The 19,233-nt window shown below is 30.7% G+C and overlaps 1 protein-coding gene across 4 annotated transcripts in view; it reads right to left on the reverse strand.

Annotated features, from left to right (window-relative positions):
* Positions 1–19,233, reverse strand: part of LOC143239999 (F-actin-capping protein subunit alpha-like) — a 29,864-nt gene that overhangs the window by 9,162 nt on the left and 1,469 nt on the right. For 2 of the 4 annotated variants that reach the window (XM_076481744.1, XM_076481747.1), the window contains exons 2-7: positions 9,819–9,882; positions 8,560–8,611; positions 7,498–7,561; positions 5,008–5,294; positions 1,170–1,254; positions 533–604 (exon numbers count right to left, since the gene is read on the reverse strand). In XM_076481744.1, coding sequence (XP_076337859.1) covers positions 533–604; positions 1,170–1,254; positions 5,008–5,294; positions 7,498–7,561; positions 8,560–8,611; positions 9,819–9,882 — 624 coding nt within the window. Of the gene's footprint in view, positions 1–532; positions 605–1,169; positions 1,255–5,007; positions 5,295–7,419; positions 7,562–8,559; positions 8,612–9,818; positions 9,883–19,233 lie in introns of all 4 variants that reach the window. The other 2 variants (XM_076481743.1, XM_076481746.1) reach the window with 1 other exon arrangement.

Below are 19,233 nucleotides of genomic sequence, written 5' to 3' on the forward strand. Positions count from 1 at the left end.
TATTCATGTTTCAGTTTTGTACCAGCTGCTCCAGAACAGTCATTCATGTTTCAGTTTTGTACCAGCTGCTCCAGAACAGTCATTCATGTTTCAGTTTTGTACCAGCTGCTCCAGAACAGTCATTCATGTTTCAGTTTTGTACCAGCTGCTCCAGAACAGTCATTCATGTTTCAGTTTTGTACCAGCTGCTCCAGAGCACTCTCATTTATGTTTCAATTTTGTACCACCACGAAGAAAGTGTAATATATTATAAACTTTCCAAAGTTTACCAGTTTCACATGTCAGATAGGTATTGAAATATCTTTGTGCGTGTTTATTAGGTGAATCCTGACATTCAAACAAGGATGAGAAAGAGCTAATAGAAATACATAAATACACTGAAAGTTACATTTTATTGGAAATAAAATATAAATCAGTATATTGTACCAAAACAGAAAAAGTTCACTAGTGTATAATTCTAAGATTCCACAAGTTAAAATGAAGTTGGAATATACAAATATTTTCTTATGAATTAACACAAACAAATACTCACTGAAACAGATAATGATTCTTTTATTTCTTTAGAAGTAACTAACTGAACATTTCCATCTTCATAGTAATGAACCTGAAAAGTAGAAGCCTCTATTAGTTGTTTTCCCTAAAACTTTGTATATTCTTCAATATCTATAAATAAAATGATTTTGGTCCATAACTCATATTCTACATTTATTAATAATTTTTATTGTAAATGCATTTTTTAAATCGATAAAAGATGTTAAGAATTCTATATTTATTTTCCAGTTTTCACATTACGTCTTCTCCGAGATATGATACAATATTTTAAATATAACAGTGAAGAATACAAGTTTCTGGCATGAGCTAGTATGAAAGGCAAAATGAAAAACAAGTGTATTTCTTCATGTGTTGAAAAATAAAGTTATTTACATTTTATGTTGCGTTATGAAACACCAAAAAATTCTGTAGTTACACATCCCATCTTCACGTACCTTTAATACTGAGGGAAAGTTTACCAAGAAGAGAGATTTCCCTGTTTTCTTACAATTCTAATAGTAAGAAGTTTGCACTACATACACTTAAATACACCATGAAGAGCTTAGCTTTGTTATAAGACACATACCTTTATCTTTCTGTTGGTGACAATATTATGTAACAAAATATTTCAAGTTCACCTGTACTTTAACGAGTCCTCGTAATTCAACAGTTCCTGGCACGGGGGGAAAAGTGACTGTCCAGACTGAGCGCCAGCGCCCGTTCCTATATGAAAGTATCATGGTAAATATGTTTAAGAATATGAATGCAACTAGGAATATGTATTTTTACAATATATTTGTCATGGTATCCATATGATCTACTGCAATATTTTCATTCCTTTCTAGCTGATAATCTTTAGAAACATATGATACAGCAAAAATTTCTAAAATATTGAATAAGAATTAAAAACAACAGTCCATATAGTACTATGCACTTCAGTAACTGCTTACATGCCATCTTAAAGTACAACTGATAATAGATTTTAACCAAAATTAATTAACTTAGATCTAACTAATATCACCTGGTTACCAGTAAGCATCAAAAATATTCAAGTGTTGTGAAAACAATATTAGTATGTGTATACATCCTTAAATAACAGCAACAAAACTTTTATTGATGTCACTATGAATACACTGATTAAATGTGCTCAAAAAACTTCATGATTTGTTCAAAGTCTCAATGGTCACTTTACTATATACACTTAAAAGTTAGCTCACTCATATCAAGTTTTTAAAATTCAAACTCTGCTTAAGAAACAAGCATGTTTCTGTAAGACACAAAACATTTAATGACAGTGTTCATGCTCTTCACTTGAATTTTATTTATTCTATCAGTTTCAGGCCTGTCATTTAAGCTATGCATTATTTTAGACATTTTGTTTAGTCAGAACCACACATATAACTATTTAGTAGAACTACACATATGTAACTATTTAATAGAACCACACATATGTAACTATTTAATAGAACCACACATATGTAACTATTTAATAGAACCACACATATGTAACTATTTAATAGAACCACACATACATAACTTTATTTAACAGAACCACACATACATAATTTTACTTAATATAAACCACACAAAGACCCCAATAAGTAATGGTATTTAATATAGTGTACAGAGTATGAAACATATATAAACATTCAGTGTAACAGTTTCATGAGTTGAAACAATGAAATTCATAAAAATCAAAAATAAAACCTGCACTAAAGAAACAAGTAAATAAAAAGTGTTTATAGCAGTTTATAAAATGAATCAAAACTACATTATTACAAAGTTTTAATGAAAGCAGACATAACTATATATCTGAAAATTTTCACATATTGATACGCCTATGGTGCTTAATCAATTATTGATGCATATTTCAAACATAAGTTGAGAATGCACATAGCAGTTGTATTTATTGTTTCTTGTTTATTAGAAAATTACATCATTCTTTGTGTGAAATGCTTTAAAAGTAAAAATAACTCAGGTTGAAATTAAAGCCAGTCATCATGTGATGATTACAATATCGCATAAAAGAATCGTTGCATCAATACGTTTGACTAAGCAAAAAAAAACCAACAACAACAGGTAAGGAGATTCTGAATTAAAAGGCTATATGTAATTTGGACTCCTCAGACAAAGGCCTAGCTAATGATATAAGATTTGATTGAGAAATTTGGGAGAGAAGTTCTGGACAGACAAATGTAAATGTATTACTTATACAGATACGTTGTTTTCCCTAGATGTGAAATGATATATCAAATTCATCATAAATATACACAGCTTCACGATGCCTTTTAGAGGCAAATTTTTTTATTAGTGAACATAAGACAACTACTGATTGTACAAGCAACAAACCAGGCCTGAGATTATGACATTTAATCAATAAATCTCTGTTACCTGAGAGATTGTCTTGTTATTTTGTTCCAGTAAACACTTTAAGTTTTGATTTGAATATTATACAGTACATTACAAGGATGAACTCATCCAATACAGTTTTATTGGTTGTTACTTGTATGAAGTAAAGGCAAACACAAGTAAGATAACAATATGGTATAAACAAACAAATTTCTTAGACAGGTTTGTACTATCATTGCAAGGTTTACATGGTTTAATGTTATTGAACCCTTGGATGAAAACAAATTATTACAAACTGTGAAAGTTTGACACTTTTGAAGCATAAAAGTTCTTAGTAACTTTTTATTATCATTACCTTTATACTTCACATATGTAAGAAAGCAGATATTTGGAATAATATTTAAACTATTGAAATTTCTATTTATTTCTAAGGTGTTTGAAATTATAAAACAATATCTCAAGGATATGTACTATTAACAATTAAATTAGCAACTTGTTTTTATTCCATTCACTATCAGTACAATTTGTATATTTTATCACACTGAGTCATTTTATGATTTTCCACTTAGAGTGCCTACGAAAACACATCAGTAATTAGTGGAATGAACTGTAATATTGATGGTTGTATGTTGTTAGGGGCCTTGCAACCAACATTCTCATAGATGTACAAACAATATAGCGAACAAATAACTCATTGAAAAACCAATGGGATCCATACAGACTCCAATCATAACTCTAGGGTCCAAATATGTTTTCAGCATACACATCAAAAGTAACTTATATTTATACAACTGATATTAGCCACGTGGAATAAAATAACACACATTTAAATCTTAACAACATGTAAAATGAAAACTTTTTAATACCACCCATCTTACTTTGAATAACCAATTGTAAAAGTGCCTAGTTACATTTAAAAGAACTAAAAAAACAAATCCTCTTTATTCTTGATGACGAGAAACCCACTTGAAATAAAAATGTATCTCAGAATGGTTGGTATGGGTATTAACATTTGGAAAAAAACTTAAAACACAACATTCCAGTAAACACTGCATTTATTCAAAAACCAGGTACAAAACTAAAGTCCATGCTAAGTCAAAACTACACTGAGAAACACAACACCAACATAATTTATAAAATACAATGCAACAATTGCCACAATTTCTGTACTGGAAAAACAAGCAGAAAAATGAAAACCAGATTCGAAGAACATAAAAGAAACACCACACGCTTTTCAACACTGCAAATCAAATAAACACAACATAACCATAGAAAACACCCAGATACTAAGTAGAGAAACAAATGCAAAATCAAAGAAGCCCTACTTATACAGTAACTAAAACCAAAATTAAACTAATATAAAGGAACACCTTTATACCTATACTAATTAATAACCTAACATCTACTTACAATGCCTCTTACAATCCCATACCCGCTCATACTCTCATCTGCACTACACTTGTCTGGCAACAGTCACTTTCAAACTCTCTCTTTATTAACCTGAAGATGACCTAGGAAGGTCAAAACAATGCTCTCTCCTTATCAATAAGTGTTAATACCCATACCAGCTATTCTGAGATACAAATCCTCTTTATGTTTTAACTGAATGATCTCCAAATACCATCTCACTTTCTACAAATAGCACCACTGTCTCTTCAGCCAAATGTTAATCTACTATAGTGTTATTCTGCAAATTTAAGAAAATGAGTTTACAAGATGCATTTGCTGGATATGGTAAACCTAACATTCCCTTCTTATAGCATAAACACTAACATGTTTTTTAAAATGAACTTTTTACTGAATGTTTTAAGGTGGTCAAAAATGTTTAATCTATAATACTTAAATAAGCCAAGCCAAAAGAAAAAAATACCAGTGAACCTATTCTTATAGATGGTACAATGGGTACATGTTTGCCACAGGGATTAACCCTAATTTTAGATATAACCCCTTGAGCATACTGATAAGTCAGTGGCACATAATTCTTTTATGCAACCGTTACACAATGCCCTTATTGATTTCACTTACATTTCAAGTAAAATAAATGTATTATTATAATAGTAGAAAAACTTATTGGTTTCAATGTCAATAAACAAAAAATGAGTTAATACAAACAGAATATAACTTTACCAATAGTTTTTAGGCTGAAAGTTATGGTCCTCAATACAAGCAGTTAGACTGATGTTGCCATCCTGTTCATGACCAAAGACAGAACAATTTCCGTGCCTGTAGTGGTCTTCTGTATACCGAGTCCATGCATCCTCTAGTACTGACCGCCAGGATTCTGCTATTTGCTCAGTTTCATGAGGCTGAAACTGTGTAGGTTCTTTTTTTAAATGATCATACTTAAATGACTGTTGACTTCGAGGGTCAAGGAAGCAACTGTTTCCTAAGTCATTGTATTCTGTAACTAAAACCTAAAAGCATATCAAAACAAATGTGGATTATCATCTTGGTGATTACATTAAACATAAATGGAGCATACTGGTCTAATCTAGTTATTGTGACTCTTTGAGGGTCAGCATTATAATCACTCATATGAATGTTGTGTAAAACATTTAATATCCTTACGGTGTTTTTGGAATTTACAGTTGGAAATACAAAATTTATTTACTGACTCTTCATCTATAACTTCGTAAGTAAACTGTAACTTGAAACATATACTATATTAACTTAGCCTATTTCGTAATGATACTCGTATGAGAAAAGACTTCTCAAGTGTCAACAGAAAAATTATCTTTGGCAATAAAATACTTGCCCACATTTAAAAAAAAAAATGTTTCTACTATTATCTCATTTTACATTTCTTTATAGCTTCTCATGCACTAAAAATCATGGATACATTATATTTTCAACTAAACTTGGAGAAATACTGTGTGGATAAAAACACTAAATTAACAGTTTTTAAACTACTATTGAAAGTTACTAATAATCTTCAAAGAATCATTATAAATCTAAGAACAATTCTTAATGGGATGTCGGAAGTCATTGACAATTCTTTCTAACCCATGTCTGATATTAGGGTGCAGTGGGTGAAAAGGATGATGAAAATATAATGTTATTCTGAAATATCTGAAAAAAAGAAACAACAAAATTAGTATTCAAAAAAAGAGCTATGTTTATTTATTTATTTTGTTTTTGAATTTTGCACAAAACTACACGAGGGCTATCTGAGTTAGCCATCCCAAATGTAGCAGTGTAAGACTAGAGGGAAGGCAGCTACTCATCACCATCCACTGCCGACTCTTGGACTACTCTTTTTACCAACAAATAGTGGTATTGACCGTCACATTATAATGCTCCCACGGCTGAAAGGGCGAGCATGTTTGATGCGATGGGGAATCAAACTTGCAACCCTCAGATTACGAGTTCAATACCTTAACCCACCTGGCCATTATGTTTATTACTCTTAACATATTACCCTTCACACTGCTTTAATGCACAACTCCCTAAAACTGTATTATAACCAAGGAAAGGAGAAACAGATTCACTTTAGTACTTTCAAGTCCTTGAAACTGATATTCTGACATTCATTCAAGCATTTTTTGGCCATCTTTGGGCATTTATGAGAAAAAAATAAAATTTTTATCTCCTGAACCTAACACTTATCTTTATATGCACCCATATATAAGACAAATTACTCAATTTGACAGATTTTATGCAAATACATCTTGTATTAAACAACATATTTGAAGAATTAACATTAACTTGCTATGACTGACACCATAAGAAACTAATGACTGTTCTTAACTATCTTTTAAATACATAGTTGCTATTACAAATAAAACAAAAAAAATTGTAGTATTTAGCAAGCTGGAAGCTAGTTTTTTTTGTTGTTTTTTAATAGCACAATACCATTAAGAAGAAATGTTCCCCTACAAATATTCTTAATAAATAACATTAAATAAACATTAAGTTATTTAAATTTTTCTAAGAACAATACTTCCCACTTTCAGGCATAAGATAATTATGTTCCATCTCTTTATAGTTGAACAAGATGAAGTTTGTATAATTTTTAACTGGTTTATGTTTTGTTCCTGTAAACAGAAGGTCACTGCATGCTGTTTTTGGAGTATAGTTTATCTTTAGAAGATCAAACAAATCTTTATTTCCTGACAGTCTTTAAATAATTAATAAAAACTCATCATTATAATTTTAAAATATTCCTATCTCTGAGATTTCCTCTTTCTTGGTGCATACAAGCATTATGGGTTCCATTCCCTTAACATTTAGCTAAGCTTAATGTTGATATATTTGTAAACACTTTACAATAACGTTTGCATATGTACTTACTGGGTATTTGGAACCATATATTCCATTCTCACTGGATTGTTGTATTTGTAAACACTTTATACAATAACATTTGCATATGTATTTACTGGGTATTTGGAACCATCTATTCTCACTGGATTGTTGTATTTGTAAACACTTCACAATAATGTTTGCATATGTACTTACTGGGTATTTGGAACCACCTATTCCATTCTCACTGGATTGTTGTATTTGTAAACTCTTTACAATAACATTTGCATATGTACTTACTGTGTATTTGGAGCCATCTATTATCACTGGATTGTTGTATTGTAAACACTTTACAATAACATTTGCATATGTACTTACTGTGTATTTGGAACCATCTATTCTCACTGGGGTAAGTTGGTCTTTGTTATATTGAGCAAATGCACTGAAATAAAAAATGCAACCAATAATAACAGAAAACTCTTTAACAGACATAGCAATGACAAATAACTGGTGTTATAATGGCAATATGTGTCGTCCCAATAAGACGACACTAATATGTGACTTAACAACTGGTGTTATAACAGTAAAATATGACATCACAGTAAGAATGATGACAGTTTAAACTACATTATTACTACGTGTAAAGAACACATTTCCATAAGAAGTGTATAAATAGCATTTCAATAAACCTTGTTTGTTGTGTCCTACTAGTGACAAAACATTTTGTTCAATACCAAAATTTTTCAAGCTAGCTAAGTTACAGCATGCAAAGTATTGTTTGAAAGGTTACTTAGTCCTGCTTTATTACTTTAGGCATTTAACACCTTCAGAGTTAAGGATGTTTTAATACTTTTTATCTGTAACTGACTGAACACTAGCAGAGAAAACATCAGTACTTCATCCCAAGTTTAAAGGATAACACATCAAAATTTTAAGCCCTGCTGTTATCACAGTTTTATATTTGTATTCTACTATTAATGTAAACTTGATATGTGTGTTGTAGATATGATCAAAACAATTAAATTATACAAATCTGCACAAAACCCACTGCACAAAACATTTCAAAATTCTGTGTTAGTTCTAAAACAAAACAAGGTCACACACAAACCATTGTATGTCTCTTAAATGTACTAACTGGCTTACATCAAACTGTTCTTAAGTTCAAGAGGAAAACTTTATGCATCATATAGTGATTAAACATCTACTTGTCATTAACAGATATAACATTTACTCAAATAAAGTAGTTTCAAACAGAGAAATACTTCTCACAATACCATACTTAATGTGAATTTAACAAAACAAAATCGGCACATTACCATAAAGTCTTTCATCTATTCATTTGTTATTACCATAGATCCAAAAAAAGTATTCCAGAACTGGTAGCACAACTGTTTATATATTTGTACGATTCATTACTTACTCAGTGTTTGAAAAACTTACCCAAATGCTTGTTCTTTCAGTATAGAGTCGTTATTCAGAAGAAGTCGGACATCTGAAATTATAATTGAGATGTATGTGTATTAGTTCTCTTCTAGTAATGTTACACACCAACAAAATACTTTATGTAGCAGCTACTTACACACAGTGAAACAGACAATTATGGTACAGTTACCAGCTGTCTCGCTTCACTAAAGTATACCTAATGACTAGAATACAAGACATAAGAGAAATGTTACGGAAGAATACAATTTTCAAACATAATACATATGTTAACACTATTAATTTTAATGTTAAAAAGGGAGCTCCAATGTAACTCTATAGCTCCCTCAGCATGAGTTTTAATTAATTAAAAATGTTAGTCAAAATATTATACTCTTAACTTTTTGTTACATTTGAAAGACTATATTTATTTACTGTTTGTGTTATTCTTTTCTGTTGTTAGTTTGTTAACATGTTTATTAGGTATGTTAATTAATCAAGAACTTTATGTTAAAATGACTGACTGTTAAGCTGCTTGGAATAGTAAGTAAAATAAACGGTTTGCTTGAGTTAATTGCAGTTCCTTTCACTAATTTTACAGTGTTCTTGCAATGCAAGCTTACTGTCAACAGATAAACTATACGAGTATCTCACGTAGCATCAAACAATTATTAACAACTTGTTTTACATTTCATGTAAAAAATGATTAATGTTCTATGCAATGCATTTTTAAAATACATGTTAATGATTTATTTCAACCACATTGATTACATATAAAAGGGTTTTCAATAAAATATAAAATAGTAGTTATTGTCTTGTCATCAGTAAATTTTAAAAATACAGTAGTACTGAAGGTTCAAACCTTCATTCAGGAATATGTTTCTAACAAACCCTTTGTTAGATCCCTACGATCAGCAGAAACAATAAATATTATATTGTAAAGTTACAATCAAGACAATTCAAACTAGTGACAATAAGTGTTACTATGTGTAGGAACATACTTAAAATTAACACAATAGCTACATAAATAACATATCAAATCTTTTTAAAACCATAAATGTAGTCTTTCAGAGGTTAACCAAACCTTAATTTTTCACAAATTACAACCTTGATACATGCACGATACATCTGTTATTGAAAAAACACACTGGACATCCATTATTGAAGAAAACACTCTGAATGTTCCTTATAAAATAAAACACACTGGACGTTCATTATTAAAGTGAATACACTGTGCATTCAATATTCAATAAAACACACTGGATGTTCATTAAACTTACCATTGAAAACTTCATTAAATTCTCCAGGTGGTGCATGTAGTAAGAAATCAGAAACAATTTGAACCTAGGAAGAACATTCAAAATATAGTAGTCCACATGATGTATGAATAACTCAGTTGCTTATTATACAGATGTAGCAATTTTCATGCTTTTTTTGATGAAACTTAGAACTTTTGTAAAACTGTATTAAAAAGGTTCTGACACAAAATATAAAACTATTTACAGAACAAACCCTTCTACTCTTATATTTTTCAAGCTAGCATTTAAAACTGTAAAACAACTTCATGTACATAAGTACATCTACATAAACTATTTATTCACTAACAAAACCATCATTAGAGCCAAAATAAACAGTGCATTTTACTAGTTGAATATTCATTACCTATATTTGAATATTCCACAATAAAGACATCAAACATCTTTTCTATACATTCTTTGCATCTTGTTTTATTGCAAATTGAAACCAAGAACAATATCCAAGATAGCATTTACAGACTCTGTACAAGTACGTGTTTCAAGATACTAAGTTGTATTTAGTTCTGACTCCATCATCAAAATTACATACATTATAAATTATAAAGATCATGCTGAAAATGATCCTGTGAATATGGCAATATCACACTCATCCCTAATTCATAATTTTCTTTTAAACTTGTTGGAAACAGTTACCACCATTAACATCATGTAAATATTTGTTTCTTTCACATGATCCGAGATGTTTTACTGAAAGTTGTTCATTTGATTCTAATTTCCCAAAATTCATTATCCTTAAAATGCTCACTATATTGAAAGGGGAAAAACGAGAACATCTCGGAGAAAATTATCAAAATCCAACGAATATGCAAAACATCATGAAGGTAAGATTACAAGTTATAAATATTACATTCTGTAGTGAATACTGAACTTGAGTTGACTTTGTTAATTATGATGTTATGTGGTATTATGAAGACAGGTTGTCACTGCAAGTGGTTGTGTCTTGTAACTGAGGATCAAGTTAATGTACAGGATATTTACAACATGAGAAAAGTCCTCAAAAATATAACACACTAACGCCTAATTATACAAATATAAAACATTGGTTTAAATATTTCTTAAAATGGATTCTTATTTGGACATTTGTTTCAGCTCAAATGGTCACAAAAGATAACTAGATAAAAGTTACATATTAAATAGTCACAATTCTCCCAATTCAACAAGCAAACCAAATGAAATAAACAGAAATAAAAGACTGCAACAGAAACAGATACACATGATTATAAGTGAAGTGGTAAGTAACTTTCAGTTCCATCATGAAAACATGGAACTACCCTCTCTATATAGTGAAGAAACATTATTTAATACACATATCTCAAATCATTATGAGCCTGGATAAACTATCTATATGAACAAATGGAGTCAGTATCAGTAATGTATTGTCAGAACTTGTAGCATACAAACAAATATAAATGGTGTAACTGAGCTGTGGAGTGATAGAATTTGTAACAGACAAACTTTACTGGAAAATATTAATGAATATTAAAATATTGGATCAAGCTTGATTATATCATTTCTAACAGCTTCCCTTGTCTTCAGTCATAATATGTCAGTTCAGTAACACACTTCACCTGTCTATTTTCCTAACATCTCACTTCAGTAACATACTTCATGTATCTTTATTGCTAACATGTTGTCACTTTAGTAGCACACTTCACCTGTCTGTAGTCCTAACATATAAATTTTAAAATCCCTTTAAAACCTGTCCCTCCTTCCCACTTTACTTTGGTATTTATGTCTTTGCCAAACTTCAAAGTGATAGTTTGGTATAAGAGTATAGAGGGAGTCACATGCATCATAAGAGTATCTTATGTTACTATTGGCAAAATGGTGAAGCAAGACGATTTGCATGAAACACACATTGGAATCTTTCAATTTCAAAAGGGGGAAGCAGAAGGCTTGAGGCATGCATATAAGAAAGTCCTGCATAGAGGGCAGCACTGAAGCTGATTTTGTGTGTGGAGATTAGTACCATATTGGAATTAATTTCCCCATGCTTTGTTTAAATTTATACAAAAGAACATGTTGTAGCATGTAACACGATGTTTTTGGTAGAGGCCTTTGCGGACTTCAAGACACTATGTATAAATAACAGAAGTAACACAGTAATATTGTAAGGATGCTCTATTACTTACTACTTATAGTAGTAGTTATTTCAAACAGTTCAACTAGTTTTTACAGTGTCCATAAAATAAAATTATATTCTGCCAGTATCAACTCTAGGAAAACCCTTGTTTTTAATTTACAGGTAGAAAAACCACAGCAAATTCTCTAATAGGCTAATGATTAAAACCAATGGTCCACAAAAATTTATTATTTTATTAAATTTTTAATGAAAAACTGAACTGGTTCTACAGTGGATTTCTGATGAATAAGACAATATTAATTTACTCTAGGAAAACCCTTGTTTTTAATTTACAGGTAGAAAAACCACAGCAAATTCTCTAATAGGCTAATGATTAAAACCAATGGTCCACAAAAATTTATTATTTTATTAAATTTTTAATGAAAAACTGAACTGGTTCTACAGTGGATTTCTGATGAATAAGATAATATTAATTTACTATGAAATACAAACACAAAAGCACCTTTCAGTTTTAAAGAGAACAAATAATGTGGAATACACATGGGCATATAAGGATTCATTGACATTCATAACTTCCAGCAATGCACTATCTAGTGACAGGGTCATAGAGCTGTTATTTGTGCTGAGTTGTATACTGGCACATTTTATTAAAAAGATCACTGTTCTTGACAAATGAAACATTTAATAATTTTTCAAGCATTCAAAGGCTGGTCAACCAACTAGAGATATGGCCATTAGTCATGTCTATGTGTTAACAACTTAGTTTTGTTGTCTGCCTTGCACTTGCAGTTCTCAGAGTCCTGTTGTATTTTTAATCCATGTGAATGTTAGCCTAATGTGCATGTTTTCTATGTGGTAAATTTTTCAGATTTTATAATAAACAAGTAAAGCAATTTTCTTGATAACAAGATTACTGCAACAAATTAGTTTCCAAAAGGGTTGTAGATAGGGAAGGAAGAAAAAAAATCCCTGTAGCTCCACTCAATCATAAAATGATACTTTATCAAATCAACCTCTGTTGTTAAAAATAAATAAATAAAAGGACTTCGTGCAACAAACCAAGAGCAAAAATAAGCAAATTTGGTATTGCTGAGGGCAACTTAAGATAAACTTAAACTCTGGACCCAAAGATATCTTAAGTACATTTAAAAATATTTTCCCTATTCAAGAATGATGTGCAAAAATAAACATTAAAAAATTACACACTGACAGAAAATAGTTTCGTTCACATGTGATAGAAGCTGAAATATTGCAGGAGTTTAAGAACAGACTGGATGAGAATTTTAGGTCAAGCTTAGATGTGAGAAAAAGAGTTCTGTATACAGTTTAGAGTAATGTAGAGGCAGAAAACAGGATATCCCACTGTGGATGGACCAAATGGCATTTTGTTATCCCTTGAAAAATAAATAAAAATTGTACTGAAAGGATTCTATGTTTCAAAACCTGTTCTAACAGCTGTTTCAGAAAGCAATACAGGAAGCAAGAATTTTATTGGTTGAAGAATTTTGTTAGAATGTGTTGCACATAGTTGCATTTATGGTTGTTAGAAAAACTGAAACATACAAACTCACATTACAAAATACATGTCACTTTCTAAGTTCATAAGTAAAAAAAAATAAAAATTGACTAACTTCAAAGGAAATGTTAAAATGAACAAGTCTGTGTTTTATGCGAGAATTTTAAAATATCATAACTATCCCATAATTATTTTAAACTACTTAACAGATCTTATGTGCCACAAGAGTTCTCAACAAGTTTATCATTCTATTGGTACACTATATCTTTGCCTCAAAATGTTTACAATAAGCACTGAGTTATCAAGAATAGGAATTCATTTATTATGTCTCTTGAATTTTTCAGATTCAATAGAAATAGTACTTTCTGAATTCTCAGCTTTTGCCTTAAAATCAGTGGTAACAGGAGGTGCAAAAAAAAACAAACAACCATCAAATGATGACCATAGGTTCAGCCTATTGTGTTAACAGTATTTAACTTTACGTACGGTAAATAAATAGTTAATTATAGGTTCTTTTCATCATTATTTAAATTACTATAGCAAGCCCACAAATGGTATTACTTAAACAGTGATACAAAACAGTCTTGAAACAAGTTTAGTTGTTCATGTTTCTAGTGTAGTTTATATATACTATGCTAGCTTTGTGTTCTTTAAATACCCTCTTGGGTTTGAACAATACTTATTTCATAACACACACATACATACATACAGTACAAATAAAAGGTTCTTAAACTCTTATTTCACTAAAGAAAATTGTGATGTTCCACTTTGAATAAGAATGGTTTCTTTCATTAGTATTACAGTGAAGGCTAAACAATTAATACCATACTCTTTTATTTTGGTTCATTACACAAGCTATTTCTCTATTCACTACTTCAAGTAACCATAAAAAAGTCAATAAATTTCAATGTCATACATAAAAGTATCTAAGAAAGGTTTCTATGTACAGTCATTAAGTGGCATGCATATGTGTAATTTATTTCAAGTACTTAGTTCAAAACTTTACTGTTAAAACTTTCTATAGAGTAGCATATGTTTTCTTAATTACTTCCAATGTTCACTGAATATCCCTTCTTTAACTTAACCAATGTGTTGATATTGTCCACACTATCTATGATTGCAAGTGTTTAACATTAAATGAAATGACTTAAGAATAAGGATTATAAATAATGAAACAGAACTAATAATTAAACTCACTATTATGAACTTTTACAGCTAATGTTTATATTATTCATAAAAAAACAACTGATAACTCTTCAACCTCAAGTACATATTTAACTGCATCTTTCCAGCCAGTTAACCTTCAGCCTTGGGCAAAGAGTTGATAGTAGCCATCCTACCAGTAAGTCTAACACTGGACAAGGATTTAATATTACCCTTCCAGAATCAATAAACATTCAATCTTGGGCAAATATTTAACAGTACTTACCCAATTAATAAACTTTCAAACCTGGGCAAGGATTTAATATTACTGTCATACAACAAATCACATTTAACAGTTTTTACATAGAAAATTGTAAGCCTAAAAATATTTTTGATTCCCCTTTTCTTACTTCTCAAAATCAGCATTAGTTTGGTAGCTTTGGGGGAACACTAAGCATTCTTTCTAGTTAATGTCTGTTGGTTATATTGTAACTTTTCAATTCCATCAGTACGTGCTACATGAGTTTCAAATATTATGCCATAAAGAAATAATATTCCCTTGTACACTTCTCAAGATCTATTGGTTTTGAGTTTCAGATAAGTAATGAAACATTACAGCACCCATCAGTTTATTTTTTGCTGTGGTAATTGGAGAGTAATTTGCTCATAAACATAGCAAAGAAAGCATGAATGGGCAACACCATAATAGTTATATTTTAAAGTGTACACTTAACACTGTTCATAATGTACTAAAACTGTACTTGCCCTAATAATATCATTGTATGTAGAATGCTTACATTCCTAGATATTGTTAGATAATCTACAGATATAATGTGAAATAATATATTATTTTGTCCCTCCCAACCATCCCTTTAATAATAATAGAAAACCTTACTAACCCCTTGCCCCTTGTTCAAGATTTACTGATTGGGAAAGTATAGATCCTCCTTTTAAGTTCTCGTAAATAACTAGTTTCCACTACCATTGATAACTAGTAATTTCATACTCTAATTGTCATGTTCGCAAAAATAAAAGTGTCATAACCAAAACCTAGTCTGTATTTTCCAAATCTGAACTCATGTCCAAGATATATCATAAAGGAAACAAAAGCTTTATCTTATCCATTCCCTAGATAATCTTGTAATCTTACTTTAACTGACCTAGTGATCTGACATGCATGAACTATATTTTGCTAAGGGTCAGTGCTGGCTCTTTGCTCTTATTTACCAAATGACCTTTAAGTGTATAATACATTTTGATTATAATAATTTGAATCACTTCAAATATAGATGAAGATCCACTCAATAGCACATCTCTTGGAATAGTAGCAGATAATTCATTCAACCCATCAAGAAAGTGTTCTGTTGTAAGTAATGAAGCCAGTGGAATTTTATGGTGTATTCAAAGACATACTGGTCACAAGTAAAAAAAAGAGATAATTTTCTCAAAACAAATCAACAGTCAAGCCTCAGTAAAGGGTTATTAAGAAACAGTTGGCTCATAACATTAAAATTAATAGCAAAGATATTTTCGAATGTATTAAACATGTTCAAATGGGAATGGGGTCATTTGAAAATTCTGAGATAGTTGAACATTTAAATGTTTTATTCTCTTATGTTTATACAAAAAACAACCGAGTAATATTCCTGACCTTTAGCATTCTATGGGAGACATTGAGAGAATAATGATAAAAGTACATGAAACAAAAAAAGGTTATCCCGGTATCTCAATAAAGGTCAGAGATCAGATACACATAAGCCTCTATGTTTTATTTCTGGTAAGTCAACAGACAGTGGGCAGATGCCTGAGGACTGGAGATTTGTTCATGTTACTCCTATTTTTAAAGGGCATGATAAGTGTTGTGTTACAAATTATAGGCCAGTGAATTTTGCTTCTGTGGTTGGCAAAACTGTGGAGAGCCCAATAAAATAAAACTGATATTGTAAATTAAAGTTAACATGAATTCATCAAATAGAAACCTTGCTTTACAAATCTATTATCTTTCTGAATGATAGAAAGGGTTTGGACTTGGTGTACTCAGAAAGCTGTGAATAAGTTACTAGACAAAAGATTAGTCTAAAACAGACATCAGTATGGAGTATAAAAAGACTAAAAAGCTGGATTATAGTTAGAGTGACTAGATGAGAGAAGAAAAATAGTTGTTATTAGTGGAGATCAATCAAAATGAATCCTTGTTAATAATAGTATCTCAAGGATTAGTGTACAAGTACCACGATTTTCTATTTACATTGTTAACATAGATAACATCCTAAATAAATTATTACAATTAGCAGGCAACATCATATGGTTCTAGCTGTACTGAGGTTTTGGAGATAGTTCACAATGATTGAATGGTTTGATAAGTTGGACAAAACTTTGGTAAGTGACCTGTAATTATAATAAGTGCAAGGTAATCCATTTAAGTTATAATTTGAATGGCTGTTGTAGGTACTACACGTGTAATTCAAACTATGATAATATATTTAGTACAGATGACAACCCACTCAACAGTACAAATGAAGAAAAGTATCTTGGCACAATGGTGGATGAGCCACTCAATTAAAAGACAGAACAGGTCATCAAACAGGCTTCTACACTTTGAGCTTTTCCAGCTGCTTAACTTAGAATTTCTGAATAACAATGTGATTGGTTAACCACAAGTGTTTCAACAGCAAAGCTAATTAAATGTAATTATGTGATTACTGAATTCCAACCATTTTCCAGCTCTATTCATCAGTAGACTTCACTAATTATATCCCTATCAACATCATTAATGTAAATAAGACAGGACAAAGACACAAGCACTTACACCTCAGACACTCCATTAGTAACAAGAATCCTGACAGAAAGCTTTATATGTTGAAATATACTAGTTGATCATCCTCCTAAGATAAAAATATAAAAAAACTTGGCAACTGTTTAACCCATTCTTTGATTTCAAAATCTTTGTCACTTATGCAGTTAACTAGGTATTACAGTTCAACTGTTCCTTCTCTCATCCAGCCACCTAAAACCTAATTAATTTGTTTTACCCCAACACCTACCTTACAATACCATTTTCTTAGCTATTGAGCAGAAGTATACAAGTACTTAACAGCTAACTAGGTGTGAATTAGTTGTTTTTTATTACTGTACTGCAAGCATTATCATGTAGGTTTTAAACTACCACTGATGGACTAGATTTAATATTCAGCACGTGAATGTCACTCACCTAGTGTTTATGTCAATTTACTCTTCTTTATATTAATAAACAATTCTTAGGATTTCTTGATGTGTCATAATTAAACTGGCCAATATTACCATTGATGGCCTAGTCATGTATAGTACAGAACAAGAGAGTTACTATTTCTTTCAAGATATCGTGTCACCATAAATAATATTGCAAAAGCTTCTTTTATCAGACTAATTATTCAAACTTTAGAAAGAGGACTAACTGGTGTAAGACAACTCTTTACCAACCCTTTAAACAATAACAGTAACTTCTGCAGTTTCCAGGTACCAGCTCACTGTTTATTAACCTACAGAAAACTGAATAGAGAGGCATGCACATCTGATCTTTGACTTTTAAAACTGCTTAGTTCTGGTGCTTCAAATATTTAAATTTTTTAGTCTCTACTTACCAAAAGGGAATTAATATATCTATACAATTCTGGTCTAAAAAGCAATATTTACCACAGAATACTCAGGGTCAGGAGTATTAACAATGTCTTCACAAGCACAAATGGGGGAAAACATTTAAAGATTTTGTCTCTTAAAAGTCTTTCAACAAAAATACTTCCATTAATATCTTCTAAGGTTTAATTCCCTATTGTAACATTTTGCTTACCTTCAAAACCATGAAAAAATTCCTTGTCATTAATTTTAACATTATCAGTCAGTTGTCTCACACATACCTTTCCAATTTTTTTAAAACTAGATTCCTAGCTTTCATATAGTGACAGTGTAAATTAATAGCCAAGATGAATGTAAATTCAGTTTTACAGCAGATGAATAAGACAGTGTGAATAATGCCAAGTTGCTATATGCATTTGTCTTTAAGAAGCATCACCTACTACTTGGGTTAAAACAGTATTTTTAAGAAGATTTACTTATTAACAAATTCCCATATTTCCTCACCACCATGTAAGACTAGTTTTGTCTGCCTTTAGTTTGTATACTCTGAGCTCCTTACACTAGTCCCTCTTACCCTGAAATATACTTACTCCTTAAGTTCTACAGATCCAACACCTCACATCTTGTCCTATTGTATTCCTGATAAGTTTTCAGTTAAGCTTTGAATCTTGCTAAGCAATTCATTCATTCATCTAATCCAAAAAGAACTATATGTATACTTCTATTTCCATACCTTTGAAACAGTCCTGATTTATACCCTCAACACAGTTTGTTCCTACAAATAGTACATTCGTGAAAATTCTAATCCAAGACCAACACCAATAAAAATAAAATGCTACTGTAATTTTTATATACATATGGCTCACCTACATACTCACATGTTCAAACAGAAAAGCAATCAAAACCAAAGATTACAGTCTTATGAAAAGGTTATATTTCAGAGAAATAATTTGAAAAATATTTCAGAAAATGTATATCCAAATTTGACAGTTGATGTTTGACCTTCTCTACATCCCATTAAAAAT

The sequence above is a fragment of the Tachypleus tridentatus genome, chromosome 13 (assembly GCF_004210375.1).
Source record: "Tachypleus tridentatus isolate NWPU-2018 chromosome 13, ASM421037v1, whole genome shotgun sequence".
NCBI classification, from domain to species: domain Eukaryota; kingdom Metazoa; phylum Arthropoda; class Merostomata; order Xiphosura; family Limulidae; genus Tachypleus; species Tachypleus tridentatus.